We start from the raw sequence: 13,591 nt of genomic DNA, 5'->3' as shown, positions 1-13,591 counted from the left end.
TGGAGGCTGGGTAGGCAAGGCAAGGGATGCCTCTCATCTGACCCTGAGGTCACATCCACACTGCACAATTAAACCACGCTTATAGCACTGCCAGTCATGGAATCATAGAACTGTAGGGAGTCACCTAGACCAACCCCCTGCAATGCAGGAATCTCAACTAGAGCATAAATGGCAGGTGCCCATGAAATCTCTGCTAGATGGACCAATGGTCAGATTTTGAACTAGGCAGCTTCCAATCTGACATTTCTAATGGACTGGTTCTGTATAAAGAAAGCTTCTTAGAGTCTTTTGGGGTGCAGAGCAGCTTGGTCGAATGGCCCCGATTCTATCAAAGCCAAACAATCGAGTTTGCTCCACTGCTTCCCAGCCACTCCCGCCCTCCTAAGCAAGGCCGAAGATGTCAAGAGAGACGCAGAAACCTTGCAGGGGCTGGCCAGGGCACAACGCCACATGAGGGCACCTGAGAGATTAGCACGCTGATGCTTTGCGACAGCTCTGAGGATTAGCTGGGAGGCTCTTATCCAGAGTTGACGTCAGGGGCACGAACAATCCCCGCAGAGGCTTGTAGCAACAGAGGCCCACAGGTGAAGGCCTTAAAGCAAGCATTGTCAGGCCTATGGCAGTAGCTGCCAGGCCTTCCCCTCACAAGCACATCCCTACACCCCCAGGACCACTTGAAAACTGCTGAGGGTCTTGGTGGAGAGCCCTGAAATGGTTTTTTTCTGCCTCTTGTTTTCTAGCAACTGTGCAACTACGGTGCATAGACCTATTAGAAAAGGGGTTCTGGTTATGTCATTGTTCTTTTGTGTTTCATAGAATCATAGAATCATAGAGTTGGAAGAGACCAGAAGGGCCCTCAAGTCCCTTGTGGGCCCTCAAGTCCCTTGTGGTTTCAAGTGACTCCTTCCCCCTGTTGTTGTTTCTTCTCCTGCTTTCACCTTCCGGGAGGACCCACGGGTTTGAAGAATGATGGAGAAGCCATTACACACACACACACCCTCTAATTTACAGTGATGTAGCCATAGCTGTCAACTTTTCCCTTTTTTAAAGGGAAATTCCCTTATTCCAAATAGGATTCCTCGCAAGAAAAGAGAAAAGTTGACAGCTATGGATGTAGCCAACATTGACCTTACTCGAAGTAGACCCATTGCTGTTCAAGAACATGGCTAACTTAGGTCCATTCTTCTTCTGCACAGAACTTTGCTTAACGGTTGCCATTAATTTGATTTTAATTAATTGTTATAATGAAATGTTTTAGAATGTTAGATTATTTGATTGTTTGATTATTTGATTGTTGTTAGCCGCCCTGAGCCCGGCTTTGGCTGGGGAGGGCGGGATATAAATAAAATTTATTATTATTATTATTATTCTATAAGTCTGCTCCAAGAAGGATTTAGTTGGATGCAAGCCAATGTCTCCCGTTTCGTCCCAATTCTGTGTCCAGGGCAGCTGTCTACCAGCTCCACCTGGTACGCAGGCTGAGACCCTACCTGCCCGCGGACTGTCTTGCCAGAGTGGTGCATGCTCTGGTTATCTCCCGCTTGGACTACTGCAACACACTCTACGTGGGGCTTTGAAGGTGACCCAGAAACTACAAGTAATCCAGAATGCGGCAGCTAGAGTGGTGACTGGGAGTGGCCGCCAAAACCATATAACACCGGTCCTGAAAGACCTACATTGGCTCCCAGTATGTTTCTGAGCACAATTCAAAGTGTTGGTGCTGACCGTTAAAGGCCTAAACAGCCTTGGCCCAGTATTCCTGAAGGAGCCATTGTTCAGCCCGGACACTGAGGTCCAGCTCCGAGGGCCTTCTGGAAGTTCCCTCCCTGTGAGAAGTGAGGTTACAGGGAACCAGGCAGAGGACCTTCTTGGTAGTGGTGCCCACCCTGTGGAACAATCTCCCATCAGATGTCAAAGAAATAAACAACTATCTGACGTTTATAAGACATCTGAAGGCAGCCCTGTTTAGGGAAGTTTTTTAATGTTTGATGTTTTTAATCATTTGTTGGGAGCCGCCCAGAGTGGCTGGGGAAACCCAGCCACATGGGCGGGGTATAAATAATAAATTACTACTACTACTACTACTACTACTACTACTACTACTACTACTACCGGGAAACCATGGTTAGCAAGTTCAGTACAAGCCAGGGCATTTGAAGGCTCAACTCGGCCCTGGCTCAATACCCTGGCTCATTCTGAAGCTCCTTACCTTCCTATTGCTTCTTACCTCAGTGGCCAGCTTCTTCATATAGGGGTCCAGTTCGTGAAGAAGGCTGTAGCCCTGCTGGAAAAAGGTGTACTGAGCCTGCATGAAGGACAGCATCTGGAGGAGAAAAGAAGAACATGTCTATGGGTCTACTCTGAGTGGATGCCACCCATTGATATAAGTGCATTTATTTGATTTTTTTAAAAAAAATACCCCACAAATATACTGTTCGACTGCAATAAAACCTCCAAGCGCTTCACAAGAAAATATTAAAATTATAAGTAAAAACAAGTTAGAACGATTTAAAACATTTATAGTAATTAAAATTAATAGTAAAAAAAAGATTTTTACACACCAACATTTTTAATATTCTGTTGGAAGCCGCCCAGAGTGGCTGGAGAGGCCTGGTCAGATTGTGAGTGTGAGTAATAAATTATTATTATTATTATTATTATTATTATTATTATTATTATTATTATTATTATTATTATTATTATAGATATTACTTGTCAGTTCAGGCTTGCCTAAACTAAAATGCTTTAAGCAGGCGTCAAAAGGAGTGTAGCAGAGGCAACTGGCTAATGTCAAAATAATTAAGGGCTTGATCAAACTAAGCCTTATTCAGAGTTCAGCCCACTGAAATGAATGGGCCTGATTTAGTCATGCCCATTAATTTCAATAGGTCTGCTCTGAGTAGGAGCAATGCTTGATACAACCGCAGATCTCCAGATCCTCAGCCTATCTTCCAATCCAGTAAAAAAATAGGATTGTATCCAATGCTAGTCCTACTCAGAGTAGATCCACTGAAGTTAACGTGCGTGACTAACTTAGGCCCATTACTCTGAGTAAGAGTGGGATGTGGGTGGCGTTGTAGTCTAAACCACAGAGCCTCGGGCTTGTGGATCAGAAGGTCGGTGGTTCGAATCCCCGCGATGGGATGAGCTCCCATTGCTCGGTCCCTGCTCCTGCCAACCTAGCAGTTCGAAAGCACGCCAAAGTGCAAGTAGATAAATAGGTACCACTCCAGCAGAAAGGTAAACAGCGTTTCTGTGCGCTGCTCTGGTTCGCCAGAAGCGGCTTAGTCATGCTGGCCACATGACCTGGAAGCTGTCTGCAGACAAACGCCAGCTCTCTTGGCCAATAAAGCGAGATGAGTGCCGCAACCCGAGTCGTCCACGACTGGACCTAATGGTCAGGGGTACCTTTACCTTTTTACTCTGAGTAAAGCACAGTTGGATGCAACTTAAGAAGCGCCTAATGGATCAACACATTTTAACTTAATGGGCAGGAGAAAGTTGCCCACACAGCAACCTCCTTAGCAAACATGGCGTCCCTCTGCAAGGCATGCTGGGAGCTGCAACTTACCCACAGTTTGGGTGAAACTAGGGGCAGCAAGGAGAGCTCAAAACAGTTCTTACCGCATCGAGGATTTCAAATTTCTTCTTGGCTTGGAGGACATTGATCTATAAGCAAAAGAAGAAGGGGGGGTGAGGTTTCTGGGTAGCCAACAGAGTAGCCAGCCTGCTCCCTGGGAGCCCTCCAAAAATACAAGCAAGAGCCAGTAGAGGGCTAGACTAGGAGCTGGGAGAGCAGGGTTCGAATCCCAACTTGGCCATGAAGTTCACTGGGTGACACAGGGCAGGTCACCGTCTTTGCAGAAGTGCGAAACATTTTAGAGAGGGGGCGGGAAACCAAGGCAGAGTAGTTAACCTAAACAATGGCATTCATCTTCCGAGCATCAGAAACAAGAAGGAAAGTTTGCTCTCAAAAAGTTATAATGCTGGCAAACTGCAGCACCATGGAGCCACCTTGTGGCAAAATTGAGATACTACTTCTGGTTGTTCCTGGTTGCCAATATATATATATATATATATATATCCCAGTTTCGCATCCTGTTGCTAAAATTGCTACAATGTGGATTTTTGAAAGCAAACGAAGAACGGCTTGGCAACGGTTGAGTTTGGCAAAAGGTTTTGTGTGTGGCCAATTTGTAGCAGGAAGGGCCACTTCAGAGAGGCTGGTTCCTATATGAATTGCAAGAAGATTTGGACCCTGTCAGGCCCAGAGGCGAAATGGTGGCCCTCTAGATCTCTCTGTCTGGGCCTCAGAATTTTCCCCAAGCTACAACCCCTCACCACAGACCCCCGCCTTGAGTGTTTTAGCCTGACTGGACCGTGTCCCTGAATTCCAATAATGCCTCTTGTTTGCAAAGATGATGAAGGGTGTTTCTAGAAACTAGCCTACAGTACGAAGGTAATATTTACATTTACAGTCCTTGCTCCGCCCACTTTTGCCTCTAGCCCTGCCCAGCACTGGGACATGGCCCTTGGGAGATTGCCCAGAAGGAAACATGGCCCTCAGGCTGAAAAAATGATCTCCGCTCCTGCCATTACAGTTACATATGGGATTATTAGGTTTGAACAGCACAAGCTACTTCCTCCATGTGACCTTTTTTTAAAAACAGCAACAGGATTAGATCATTCATGGTGGGTAGATCTATCAGAAGCCATCAACTGTGATAACAAAATGGAGCCTCCATGTTCAGTAGCAATATACCTCTGAAAACCAGAAGCCCTGGAGAAGCAAGAAGGAAAAACTGCCTTGTCCTTAGGAATGGGGTAATCTGTCAATTTAGGTTTCTCTCAATTTCCTAACTTCAGTTTCTCACATTTTTACATCTGCTTGCAATTGATTGGTTGATTTCCTCATGAAAATTCACAGAGCAGATCTGAGTTGGATACAACCCTGTATTTCCATATGGAATTACAGTGGTACCTCGGGTTAAGAACTTAATTCGTTCCGGAGGTCTGTACTTAACCTGAAACTGTTCTTAACCTGAAGCACCACTTTAGCTAATGGGGCTTCCTGCTGCCGCTACACCGCTGGAACAATTTCTGTTCTCATCCTGAAGCAAAGTTCTTAACCTAAGGTACTATTTCCGGGTTAGCGGAGTCTGTAACCTGAAGCATCTGTAACCCGAGGTACCACTGTATAAGGATTTTAAATCCACACAGAAGCAGCATAGACTCTTTTATCACCACCACCATCACCATCACTTATTACAGTGGTACCTCAGGTTAAGTACTTAATTCGTTCCAGAGGTCTGTACTTAACCTGAAACTGTTCTTAACCTGAAGCACCACTTTAGCTAATGGGGTTTCCTGCTGCCGCTACACCGTTGGAGCACAATTTCTGTTCTCATCCTGAAGCAAAGTTCTTAACCTGAGGTAATATTTCTGGGTTAGCGGAGTCTGTAACCTGAAGCGTATGTAACCTGAAGCATATGTAACCCAAGGTACCACTGTATTACATTTATATCCCATTCTTGCCTCCCAGGGAGCTCAAGGTAGCATACCCACTGCTCTGCCTCTCCATTTCAACTCTGCACAACAACCCTGTGAGGTAGGTTAGGTTGAGAGGCAGTGGCTGGCCCAGCCCCCAATGGGTTCTATGGCTTCCATGGGACCATCGACCCCAGACCGTGAAATGAATAAACAAAATCAGTTGGTGCATAATTATGGTGACTCCTGGGAGCTAGACACTTTCCCCAGTCCCATTTTGTCACCAGCGGAGGCAAAGAAGACAGTTCTGACCTAAGGGACCGCCTCTCCTGGTATGTCCCACGGAGGACCTTACAGTCTTCAAACAAAAACATCTTGAAGATCCCGGGCCACAGGGAGGTTAGGCTGGCCTCAACCAGAGCCAGGGATTTTTCGGCCGTGGCTCCAATCTGGTGGAACGCTCTGTCACAAGAGACTAGGGCCCTGCGGGACTTGACATCTTTCCGCAGGGCCTGCAAGACAGAGCTGTTCCACCAGGCCTTTGGCCAAGGCACAGTCCTTTGGTAATCCTCACAGAACTCTAGCCCAATGGTTGCCATTAATTTGATTTTGAATTGATTTTAGAAGGAATTGGTTTTAGAATGCTGTGTTACTTTTATTGTTGTTAGCCGCTCTGAGCCCGGCTTCAGCTGGGGAAGGCGGGATATAAATAACAATTTATTATTTTTATTATTATTCAACATCTTCTCTTCCTCATCTCTCCGCCCCCCCCCACCCTGCTCATCCCTGGTGATCAACAGGATATGACAGCGTTAGCTGTCCCAGGATGAGACAGAAGGTGTCAGCAGATGGTTTCACTATAAAAGGGTGGGAAGAGGGGGGGAGCTAATGGAACAGCTTGGATCAATATTAGCTTTGACTCTAGTTTGTAGCACAACACAAAGCTATTACAAGCGACGCGGGAGGAGAAATCGGTCCGGAAATCGCTTCTCGGAAGAGTAACGATTCCACAATTCCCGAGGGAAGGTTGGCAGGAAAAGGCTTGATGTTGAGCAGCAGTCTAGTCCTTGCAAATACATGTCCAGTCAAGATGCTACCTTATATCAGGCCAGAGGGTTTCCTCCAACACTAGCCCTGCTCAGAGTAGTGGCATTTATTACGTTTACCTTACCTCCAAGGCAATGTACATTGATCCTCACAACAATCCTGTGAGGTAGGTTAAGCTGAGAGCGAGTGACTGGGCCAAGGTGAGCTTCAAGGTCTCCCGGGTCCTAATCCAACATTCTAACCACTACACCACACTGCCCACGGCTAACTTAGATCCATTTATTTCAATGGGTCCATTCAGAAGTGGATTATTATTATTATTATTTAAAATTTACACACCGCTTAATTTATAAAAGAAACCTCAAAGCTGCTCACAAAACTATAAAACACAATATTAAAAGTGTCTATAAAAGAGTTAATAACAGGTATTTAGAATAATATAATTCTAAGGAGTTGGAAGGGGCCCTAGGGTCATCTAGTCCAACCCACTGCAATGCATGAATCTTTACCCAACGTGGGGCTCAAACCCATGACCCTGAGATGAAGAGTCTCATGCTCTACTGACTGAGCTATTCTTGAAAAAGTTCCACTTGGGAGAATTTCAGCCTTAGCAGGGATGACTAGGGGAAGACCTCACCTGTAAGACGTAGTCGAGGGCTAAGTGTCGGAAGCACTTCCTGGTGATTGTCAAGGTGCCAGTGGCCTCTTCGACCTCATGAGGCTTGTGCCGCGGAGCTTGTGCGTTCTTGACCAAGGCAATCTCCATGTCTTCCCGTACCTTATCGAACTGTTTTTTGGTCTCCTTGAATTTCCGGACGTCACTGCAAGGTAATTTTACTCATTTACGAAATTGCTTCCCGTTCAAAAAAGAAAGAGAGAATCTGTTTACTTACCAATCACTTCCCACTGAAGAAATAAAGTAAAAGCATCATGCAACAAAAAGAATTCGAAAACAATGCTATATCTAAAAGCAAGGAAAACGTTAAGAAGAGCCTGGCTGCTGTTATCAAGCCAAATGGCCCATCTAGTCCAGTATCCTGTTCTCACACTGGCCAACCAGATGACCCAATGGGAAGTGCTGTCCTTTTCTTTCTTTCTTTTTTCCAATTTTTCAAATTGATTTTCCATATTTATAAACAGACAAATAAACGAACAAACATAAATCTCAAGTGGAGTAATTCCACTTTTGTTTACATTGTTGAGTGACTTCCTTGACTCCCCCAGCTGAGTTTCAATGAATATCATTGTAACAGTTTTCCAAAACTATTTTCACATAAAATTTCCTTAGTCAATATACATCTTTCTTTCTTTTCATTTTAACTTTAAACATATTATTCCATAACATCACATATTTAAATCCTAGGCCAATCTGGTACTTGCAAGTATTTCTATTTAGATTATCTTAGCATATTTAGCTAAATAGTCTTTAAATTTCTTCCATTCCTCCTGGTACTCCTCCTCCTTCTGGTCACGGACTCTTCCGGTCAGGTCAGCTAGCTCCCAAAAGTCCTCCATCTTCATCTGCCATTCCTCCACTGTTGGCACTTCTTGCGTTTTCCAATTTTTAGCCAGCAAGGGAAGCGCTGTCATTTTTTAGCTGCTTTACAGCGCCTGCTCTTTATTTTATTTTCACTTTCCTAGTCCTCATGGAAACATACGGCTGGAGTAGACACCAAGCCTGCCCCCCAGATGTGCAAAGAGGATTGTGAAGGGGGCGGGGTGGCCTATTCCAGCTGCTCCAGCTGCTCTCCTAACATTATAGGGCAGCAATCATATCCATAATCTAGACGGCATGTAACCCCATGCATACCTTAGCCTCCTTCCCCAGACAGAAAATTAAGAATGCAGCTCAGGAGGGATTATATCTGTGGAAATTATTATTATTTTGTTAAAGAGTCCCCAAACCCAAAGAATTATGATTAGTTACATTTTTGTATTATTTCACCCTTCTTCTAAAGGTCTCAAGGAGGAGCAGGCAGCAGATTTTCCTAGCCTTGGGTCAGCAGAAGTTCCTGCCTTGGACTAGATGATCCACACGATCCCTTCCAACTCTACAGTTCTATGAGTTTATGGTCTACAAACAGCCACACAGGCTGGCAGGCATGAGGGATGGGAACCAACATGCGAGATCAAGCACGGCTCCAAAAACTGGCTTTCAAATCCCCTCTTACTCATCCTTCTTGCCCCACCAAGCGGTTATGTCAGCCGAAATTTAAGCATCTCAGAAATTTTGGGGAAGGTGAAGGCCGCCTGAACTCCTTCAGCAGCAGGGAGGGTGCTAGGAGGTCCATGTTCTCCCCTTGTTCTCCCCCTCCCACCCACTTGATGAAGTCGCCTGCAGTGCCTGACAGGCTCCGCGTCTACGGCCTGTTCCCATAGAAACAGGCTCTTACTTAGCTGAAGGCCTCGGCTGCCTCACTGACCTATATTCTGTGGCTTACGATGTCGTCTCCGTACCTGCCCCTTTTTCTTTTATTTAAAGAGGATTAGGCGCTCAAAGGAGGTGTGTGCCCTCCACAACATTAGGAACACAGGAAGTTGGCCTGTTCTGAATACACCCAGCTGAGGGCCGGCAACACTGACTGGGAGCGCTTCTCTTCCCAACCCTACCTGTTGAACCTGGGAATTTCCGCATAAGATGTCAGCAGGCCCTGCTCAGGCACTTCCAAGGACATCTTTGCAACCATAAGGACTACAAACCTGCCCATTCAGGAACATAGGAAGCTGTGATATACAGCCACTGGGCCCATATAGCTCAACAGAATCTACAATGACTGGCTGCAGCTGTCCAGGGTTTCACAAGGGGGAGACTCCCAGCCCTACCATGAGATACCAGAGATTGAACCTGGGGCCTTCTGCATGCAGAGCAGATGCTCCACGGCTGAGCTGCACCCCTTCCCTTGCTGCAAGAGGCTTCCTTATACTATTGGTCCATGCTGTGGGTTAAACCACTGAACCTAGGACTTGCTGATCAGAAGGTCGGAGGTTCGAATCCCCGCAACAGGGTGAGCTCCCGTTGCTCGGTCCCAGCTCCTGTCAACCTAGCAGTTTGAAAGCACATCAAAGTGCAAATAGATAAATAGGTTGCTCTGGCGGGAAAGTAAACAGTGTTTCCGTGCACTGCTCTGGTTTGCCAGAAGCACCTTAGTCATGCTGGCCACATGACCCGGAAGCTGTACGCCGGCTCCCTCGGCCAATAAAGCGAGATGAGCGCTGCAACCCCAGAGTCGTCCGTGACTGGACCTAATGGTCAGGGGTCCCTTTACCTTTAAGTCAATAGTGTCTACACTGACTGGCAGAAGATCTCTGGGGTTTCAGGCAGGAGTTCTTCCCAACCCTACCTGGAGAAGCTGGGTAATGAACCCAGGACCTTCTGCATGCAAATCAGATGCTCTGCTACTAAGCCATTGCCATTCTCCTTTCCCACTGATGATAATAAGGGTAATTATGTTGATGCGTCCGTGTTTGAGCTTCCCTGCCATACACATTGCTCTTCTGTGCTTGCTATATACAGCGGTACCTTGGTTTTCGAACGTAATCCGTTCCGGAAGACCATTCGAGTTCTGAAACATTCCAAAACTGAAAACTCAATAGCTGACAGCTAGGCCTCAGGATCTTGCATTCAGTGGAAGCCACGTGGCACGTTCAACTTACGAGGCATGTTTGAAAACCGAAGCATTTACTTCCGGGTTTATGGCATTCTTAAACCGAAATGTTCGTCAACGGAGACGTTCAAAAACCGAGGTACGCCCCCTTCGCAGCCCATCCTTACAGCCATCCTAACAGATCTTCCAGTTGATCTCACCTGGTTATTATCAGTGGCCACTATGACAGATTCGGCCCTCCCCTCCTTCAAAATATACACACAGAAAAGAAACAGATACTCACTCTTTCACGAAATTGTGCAACTGTTGCCGGACAGACCTCTGAGCCTGGTCGAAAAGGATCTAAGGCAGAGGGAAGAGGAAGCAGGGAAGAGAAAGAAAGTAAGAATATGTGAAGAAAACTCACTTAATCCAAGATCTTAAATGTCACCAGACAGCACGGGAGCAGAGGTGCTGCTGAGAGTGGTGTTCTTCTAGGGATTGCCCAGAAACGCTTCCCAATAGGATAAAACTGTTGAATGGTCACTGTAAAATGTGAAGGTTCATTATCGTTTCACAAGTTGTGTATGTCTTTAAGGGCCAGGGCAAATAACGAGACCCAGTCTTGCAGCTGTGAAACATAGCAGGTGCTGCTAGGTTGTGTTAATTAAGCATTTGGGCATAGTACCGTATTTTTTGCTCTATAAGACGCACCAGACCACAAGACGCACCTAGTTTTTGGAGGAGGAAAACAAGAAAAAAAATATTCTGAATCTCAGAAGCCAGAACAGCAAGAGGGGTCGCTGCACAGTGAAAGCAGCAATCCCTCTTGCTGTTCTGGCTTCTGGGATAGCTGCGCAGCCTGCATTCGCTCCATAAGATGCACACACATTTCCCCTTAATTTTAGGAGGGAAAAAGTGAGTCTTATAGAGCAAAAAATACGGTATATAAGGAGCAGCACCTAGCTCTCCCATTACCCTGGGGAATGGGTTGGTGGTTGGGTCATGTTTGTTGTTGTTATCTTTAGTGTAAAAGGAGTTTTTGTTTTGTTATTAAAACCTTGTTAAAGTTATTTTTGAGTTCCTTGTTATTTATGGTCTGCCCAGCAAGCTCTCTGCAGCGCTACTAAACTGCAAATAACCAACAAAAACCACCACTAAGAACATAAAACGAGCCCTGCTGAATCAGGCCAAAGTCCTGCATCCTGGTCTCAGTAGAACTTGAGCACGACAGCACCGCTTCTCCTGGCTACTGGATCAGGCCAAAGGCCCACCTAGTCCAGATTCCTGGTCTCACAGTGGCCAACCAGATGCCTCTGAAAAGACTGCCAACAGTACCTGTGAGTCCAAAATCGCTCTACCCACTTGTGACCCCCCAGAAACTGGTGTTCAGAAGCAGGCTGCCAGCTAGTGCAGTTTATTTTGTTATTTTTTTTAAAGGAGGTGCTCGCATCTTGATAGAAGTGCCATGGGTGTCGGCACAAAATGGCGACACAGGACAGCCATAGAAAAGAGGCAAGGGTACTTCATGAGTGCCATCACACACAAAACTGCGAATTCAATTGAACTTCTCTCCCATTGCAAAGCAAAGCTTCATTTTAAAACTTTTTTTTTTTAAGGCAATAAAACTGGTTCTCAAAGGGTGTGGTGTGTCACACTGGTGTGGCAGGAGAGGATGGCAAGCGTGGCAGAATGATTCAAAGACCATCAAAGAAACATTTAAACATTTTAGTGTAGTGTAGTATCAATGTTGTTGTTTTTTAAATTTGCACAATATGGCTAGATATCTTTTCAAAATGGGAGCAAGAGCATCAAGCGATACCGAGGACAATCCTAGTTGTAGTTTGTCATTATACTTTGGGCAGGATTCATGTTCTTATGTAGATGCATTGTTTTATACTTTTTGGATGCCCCACAATCATATTCTAATGTAGTTTTGTTCTATGCTATAAATCAAGCACTGCTAGGAGTTGCTTCATTTTGAATTCCAATGTATTTCTTATCAATTAAAAATTCGAGCAAATTTTTATTCCAAAAGTGCAGCCCGGGGAAAAAAGTTCGAGAACCACTGCAATAAAATAACACTGTTTAAACCATTGTTTTCTTTTTGAAAAATAAACACCCCAAAACCTGTTGTGTTCTGCTCAGGAAAAGCAGCAAGGCCATATGGCTGGACCACGGACAGCTCCCAGCGATCCACTTGCTCTGAAAGAGATTGGGAGGAGACAGAGGCCTTTTATACCTCCTCCAGGCTCCACCCCTTTGAGAGAATTTAAAGGGTCTTAAAGGGCCAGTCCTCTGGTTTGAAGATGGACACACAAACTCGCACCTGGTGCTCTCCTTGAGCCTCTGGACTGGTGATGTGTGATGGGAGGTCAACATGCCTCCTCCTCCAATGAACGTCTGTGTTCCCAATTCCTCCCTCCCACTCGGGTCTTCTTGAGAGGCACTTCAGCTGCCAAATGTTTTGCGCAGAACTACTTCTCAAATGTTTTGTGCAGAACTGGGACGCGGGTGGCGCTGTGGGTAAAACCTCAGCGCCTAGGACTTGCCGATCGCATGGTCGGTGGTTCGAATCCCCGAGGCGGGGTGAGCTCCTGTCGTTCGGTCCCAGCTCCTGCCCACCTAGCATTTCGAAAGCACCCTTAAGCGCAAGTAGATAAATAGGTACCGCTTTATAGCGGGAAGGTAAACGGCGTTTCCGTGTGCTGCTCTGGTGCCAGTTCGCCAGAGCAGCTTCGTCACACTGGCCACGTGACCCGGAAGTGTCTGCAGACAGCGCTGGCTCCCGGCCTCTAGAGTGAGATGAGCGCACAACCCTAGAGTCTGTCAAGACTGGCCCGTACGGGCAGGGGTACCTTTACCTTTACTTCTCAAATATTTTGAACAAGGTCTGTCTACAGTGGTACCTCGGGTACATACGCTTCAGGTTACATACGCTTCAGGTTACAGACTCCGTTAAGCCAGAAATAGTACCTCGGGTTAAGAACTTTGCTTCAGGATGAGAACAGAAATTGCGCAGTGGCGGTGCAGCGGCGGCAGCAGGAGGCCACATTAGCTAAAGTGGTGCTTCAGGTTAAGAACAGTTTCAGGTTAAGAACAGACTTCCAGAACGAATTAAGTTCTTAACCTGAGGTACCACTGTATATTTGAATTCCTCATTTCTACCACTAGAGGGCACCATCTTCTCATGCTGCAACTTCTACTGGTGCCATATAAAGAAGGCTGCCCCCTTTTGTCAGGCAAAACTGACAAAGCCATTTGCATAGAAACATTGAACCAATAAGCGTTTAGCTAGAACTATATAATAAAACAGCCAAGACCAGTATCAAGGATTTGGGGACGGGAACATATGAAGAGCCCGGTGGCTGGATCAGGCTGATGGCCTATCTAGTCCAGCATCCTGTTCTCCCATTGTTCAACCCGATGCCTGTGGGAATCTCGCTTTACAGGCCATGGGAGCCGCCGTTTGT

General features: G+C 46.0%; 1 protein-coding gene across 8 annotated transcripts in view; it reads right to left on the bottom strand.

Annotated features, from left to right (window-relative positions):
• ACAP3 (ArfGAP with coiled-coil, ankyrin repeat and PH domains 3) overlaps positions 1-13,591 on the bottom strand; it is a 158,671-nt gene that overhangs the window by 61,865 nt on the left and 83,215 nt on the right. For all 8 annotated transcript variants that reach the window (XM_081201469.1, XM_081201471.1, XM_081201470.1 and 5 more), the window contains exons 5-8: positions 10,423-10,481; positions 7,172-7,355; positions 3,625-3,669; positions 2,228-2,323 (exon numbers count right to left, since the gene is read on the bottom strand). In XM_081201469.1, the coding sequence (XP_081057595.1) occupies positions 2,228-2,323; positions 3,625-3,669; positions 7,172-7,355; positions 10,423-10,481 (384 nt within the window). The remainder of the gene's footprint in view (positions 1-2,227; positions 2,324-3,624; positions 3,670-7,171; positions 7,356-10,422; positions 10,482-13,591) is intronic.

Source organism: Podarcis bocagei (genome assembly GCF_964188305.1).
Source record: "Podarcis bocagei genome assembly, chromosome: 7".
Taxonomy (NCBI): domain Eukaryota; kingdom Metazoa; phylum Chordata; class Lepidosauria; order Squamata; family Lacertidae; genus Podarcis; species Podarcis bocagei.
Note: the sequence above shows the minus strand (reverse complement) of the source record. Positions and strands in the feature narration are given on the sequence as shown.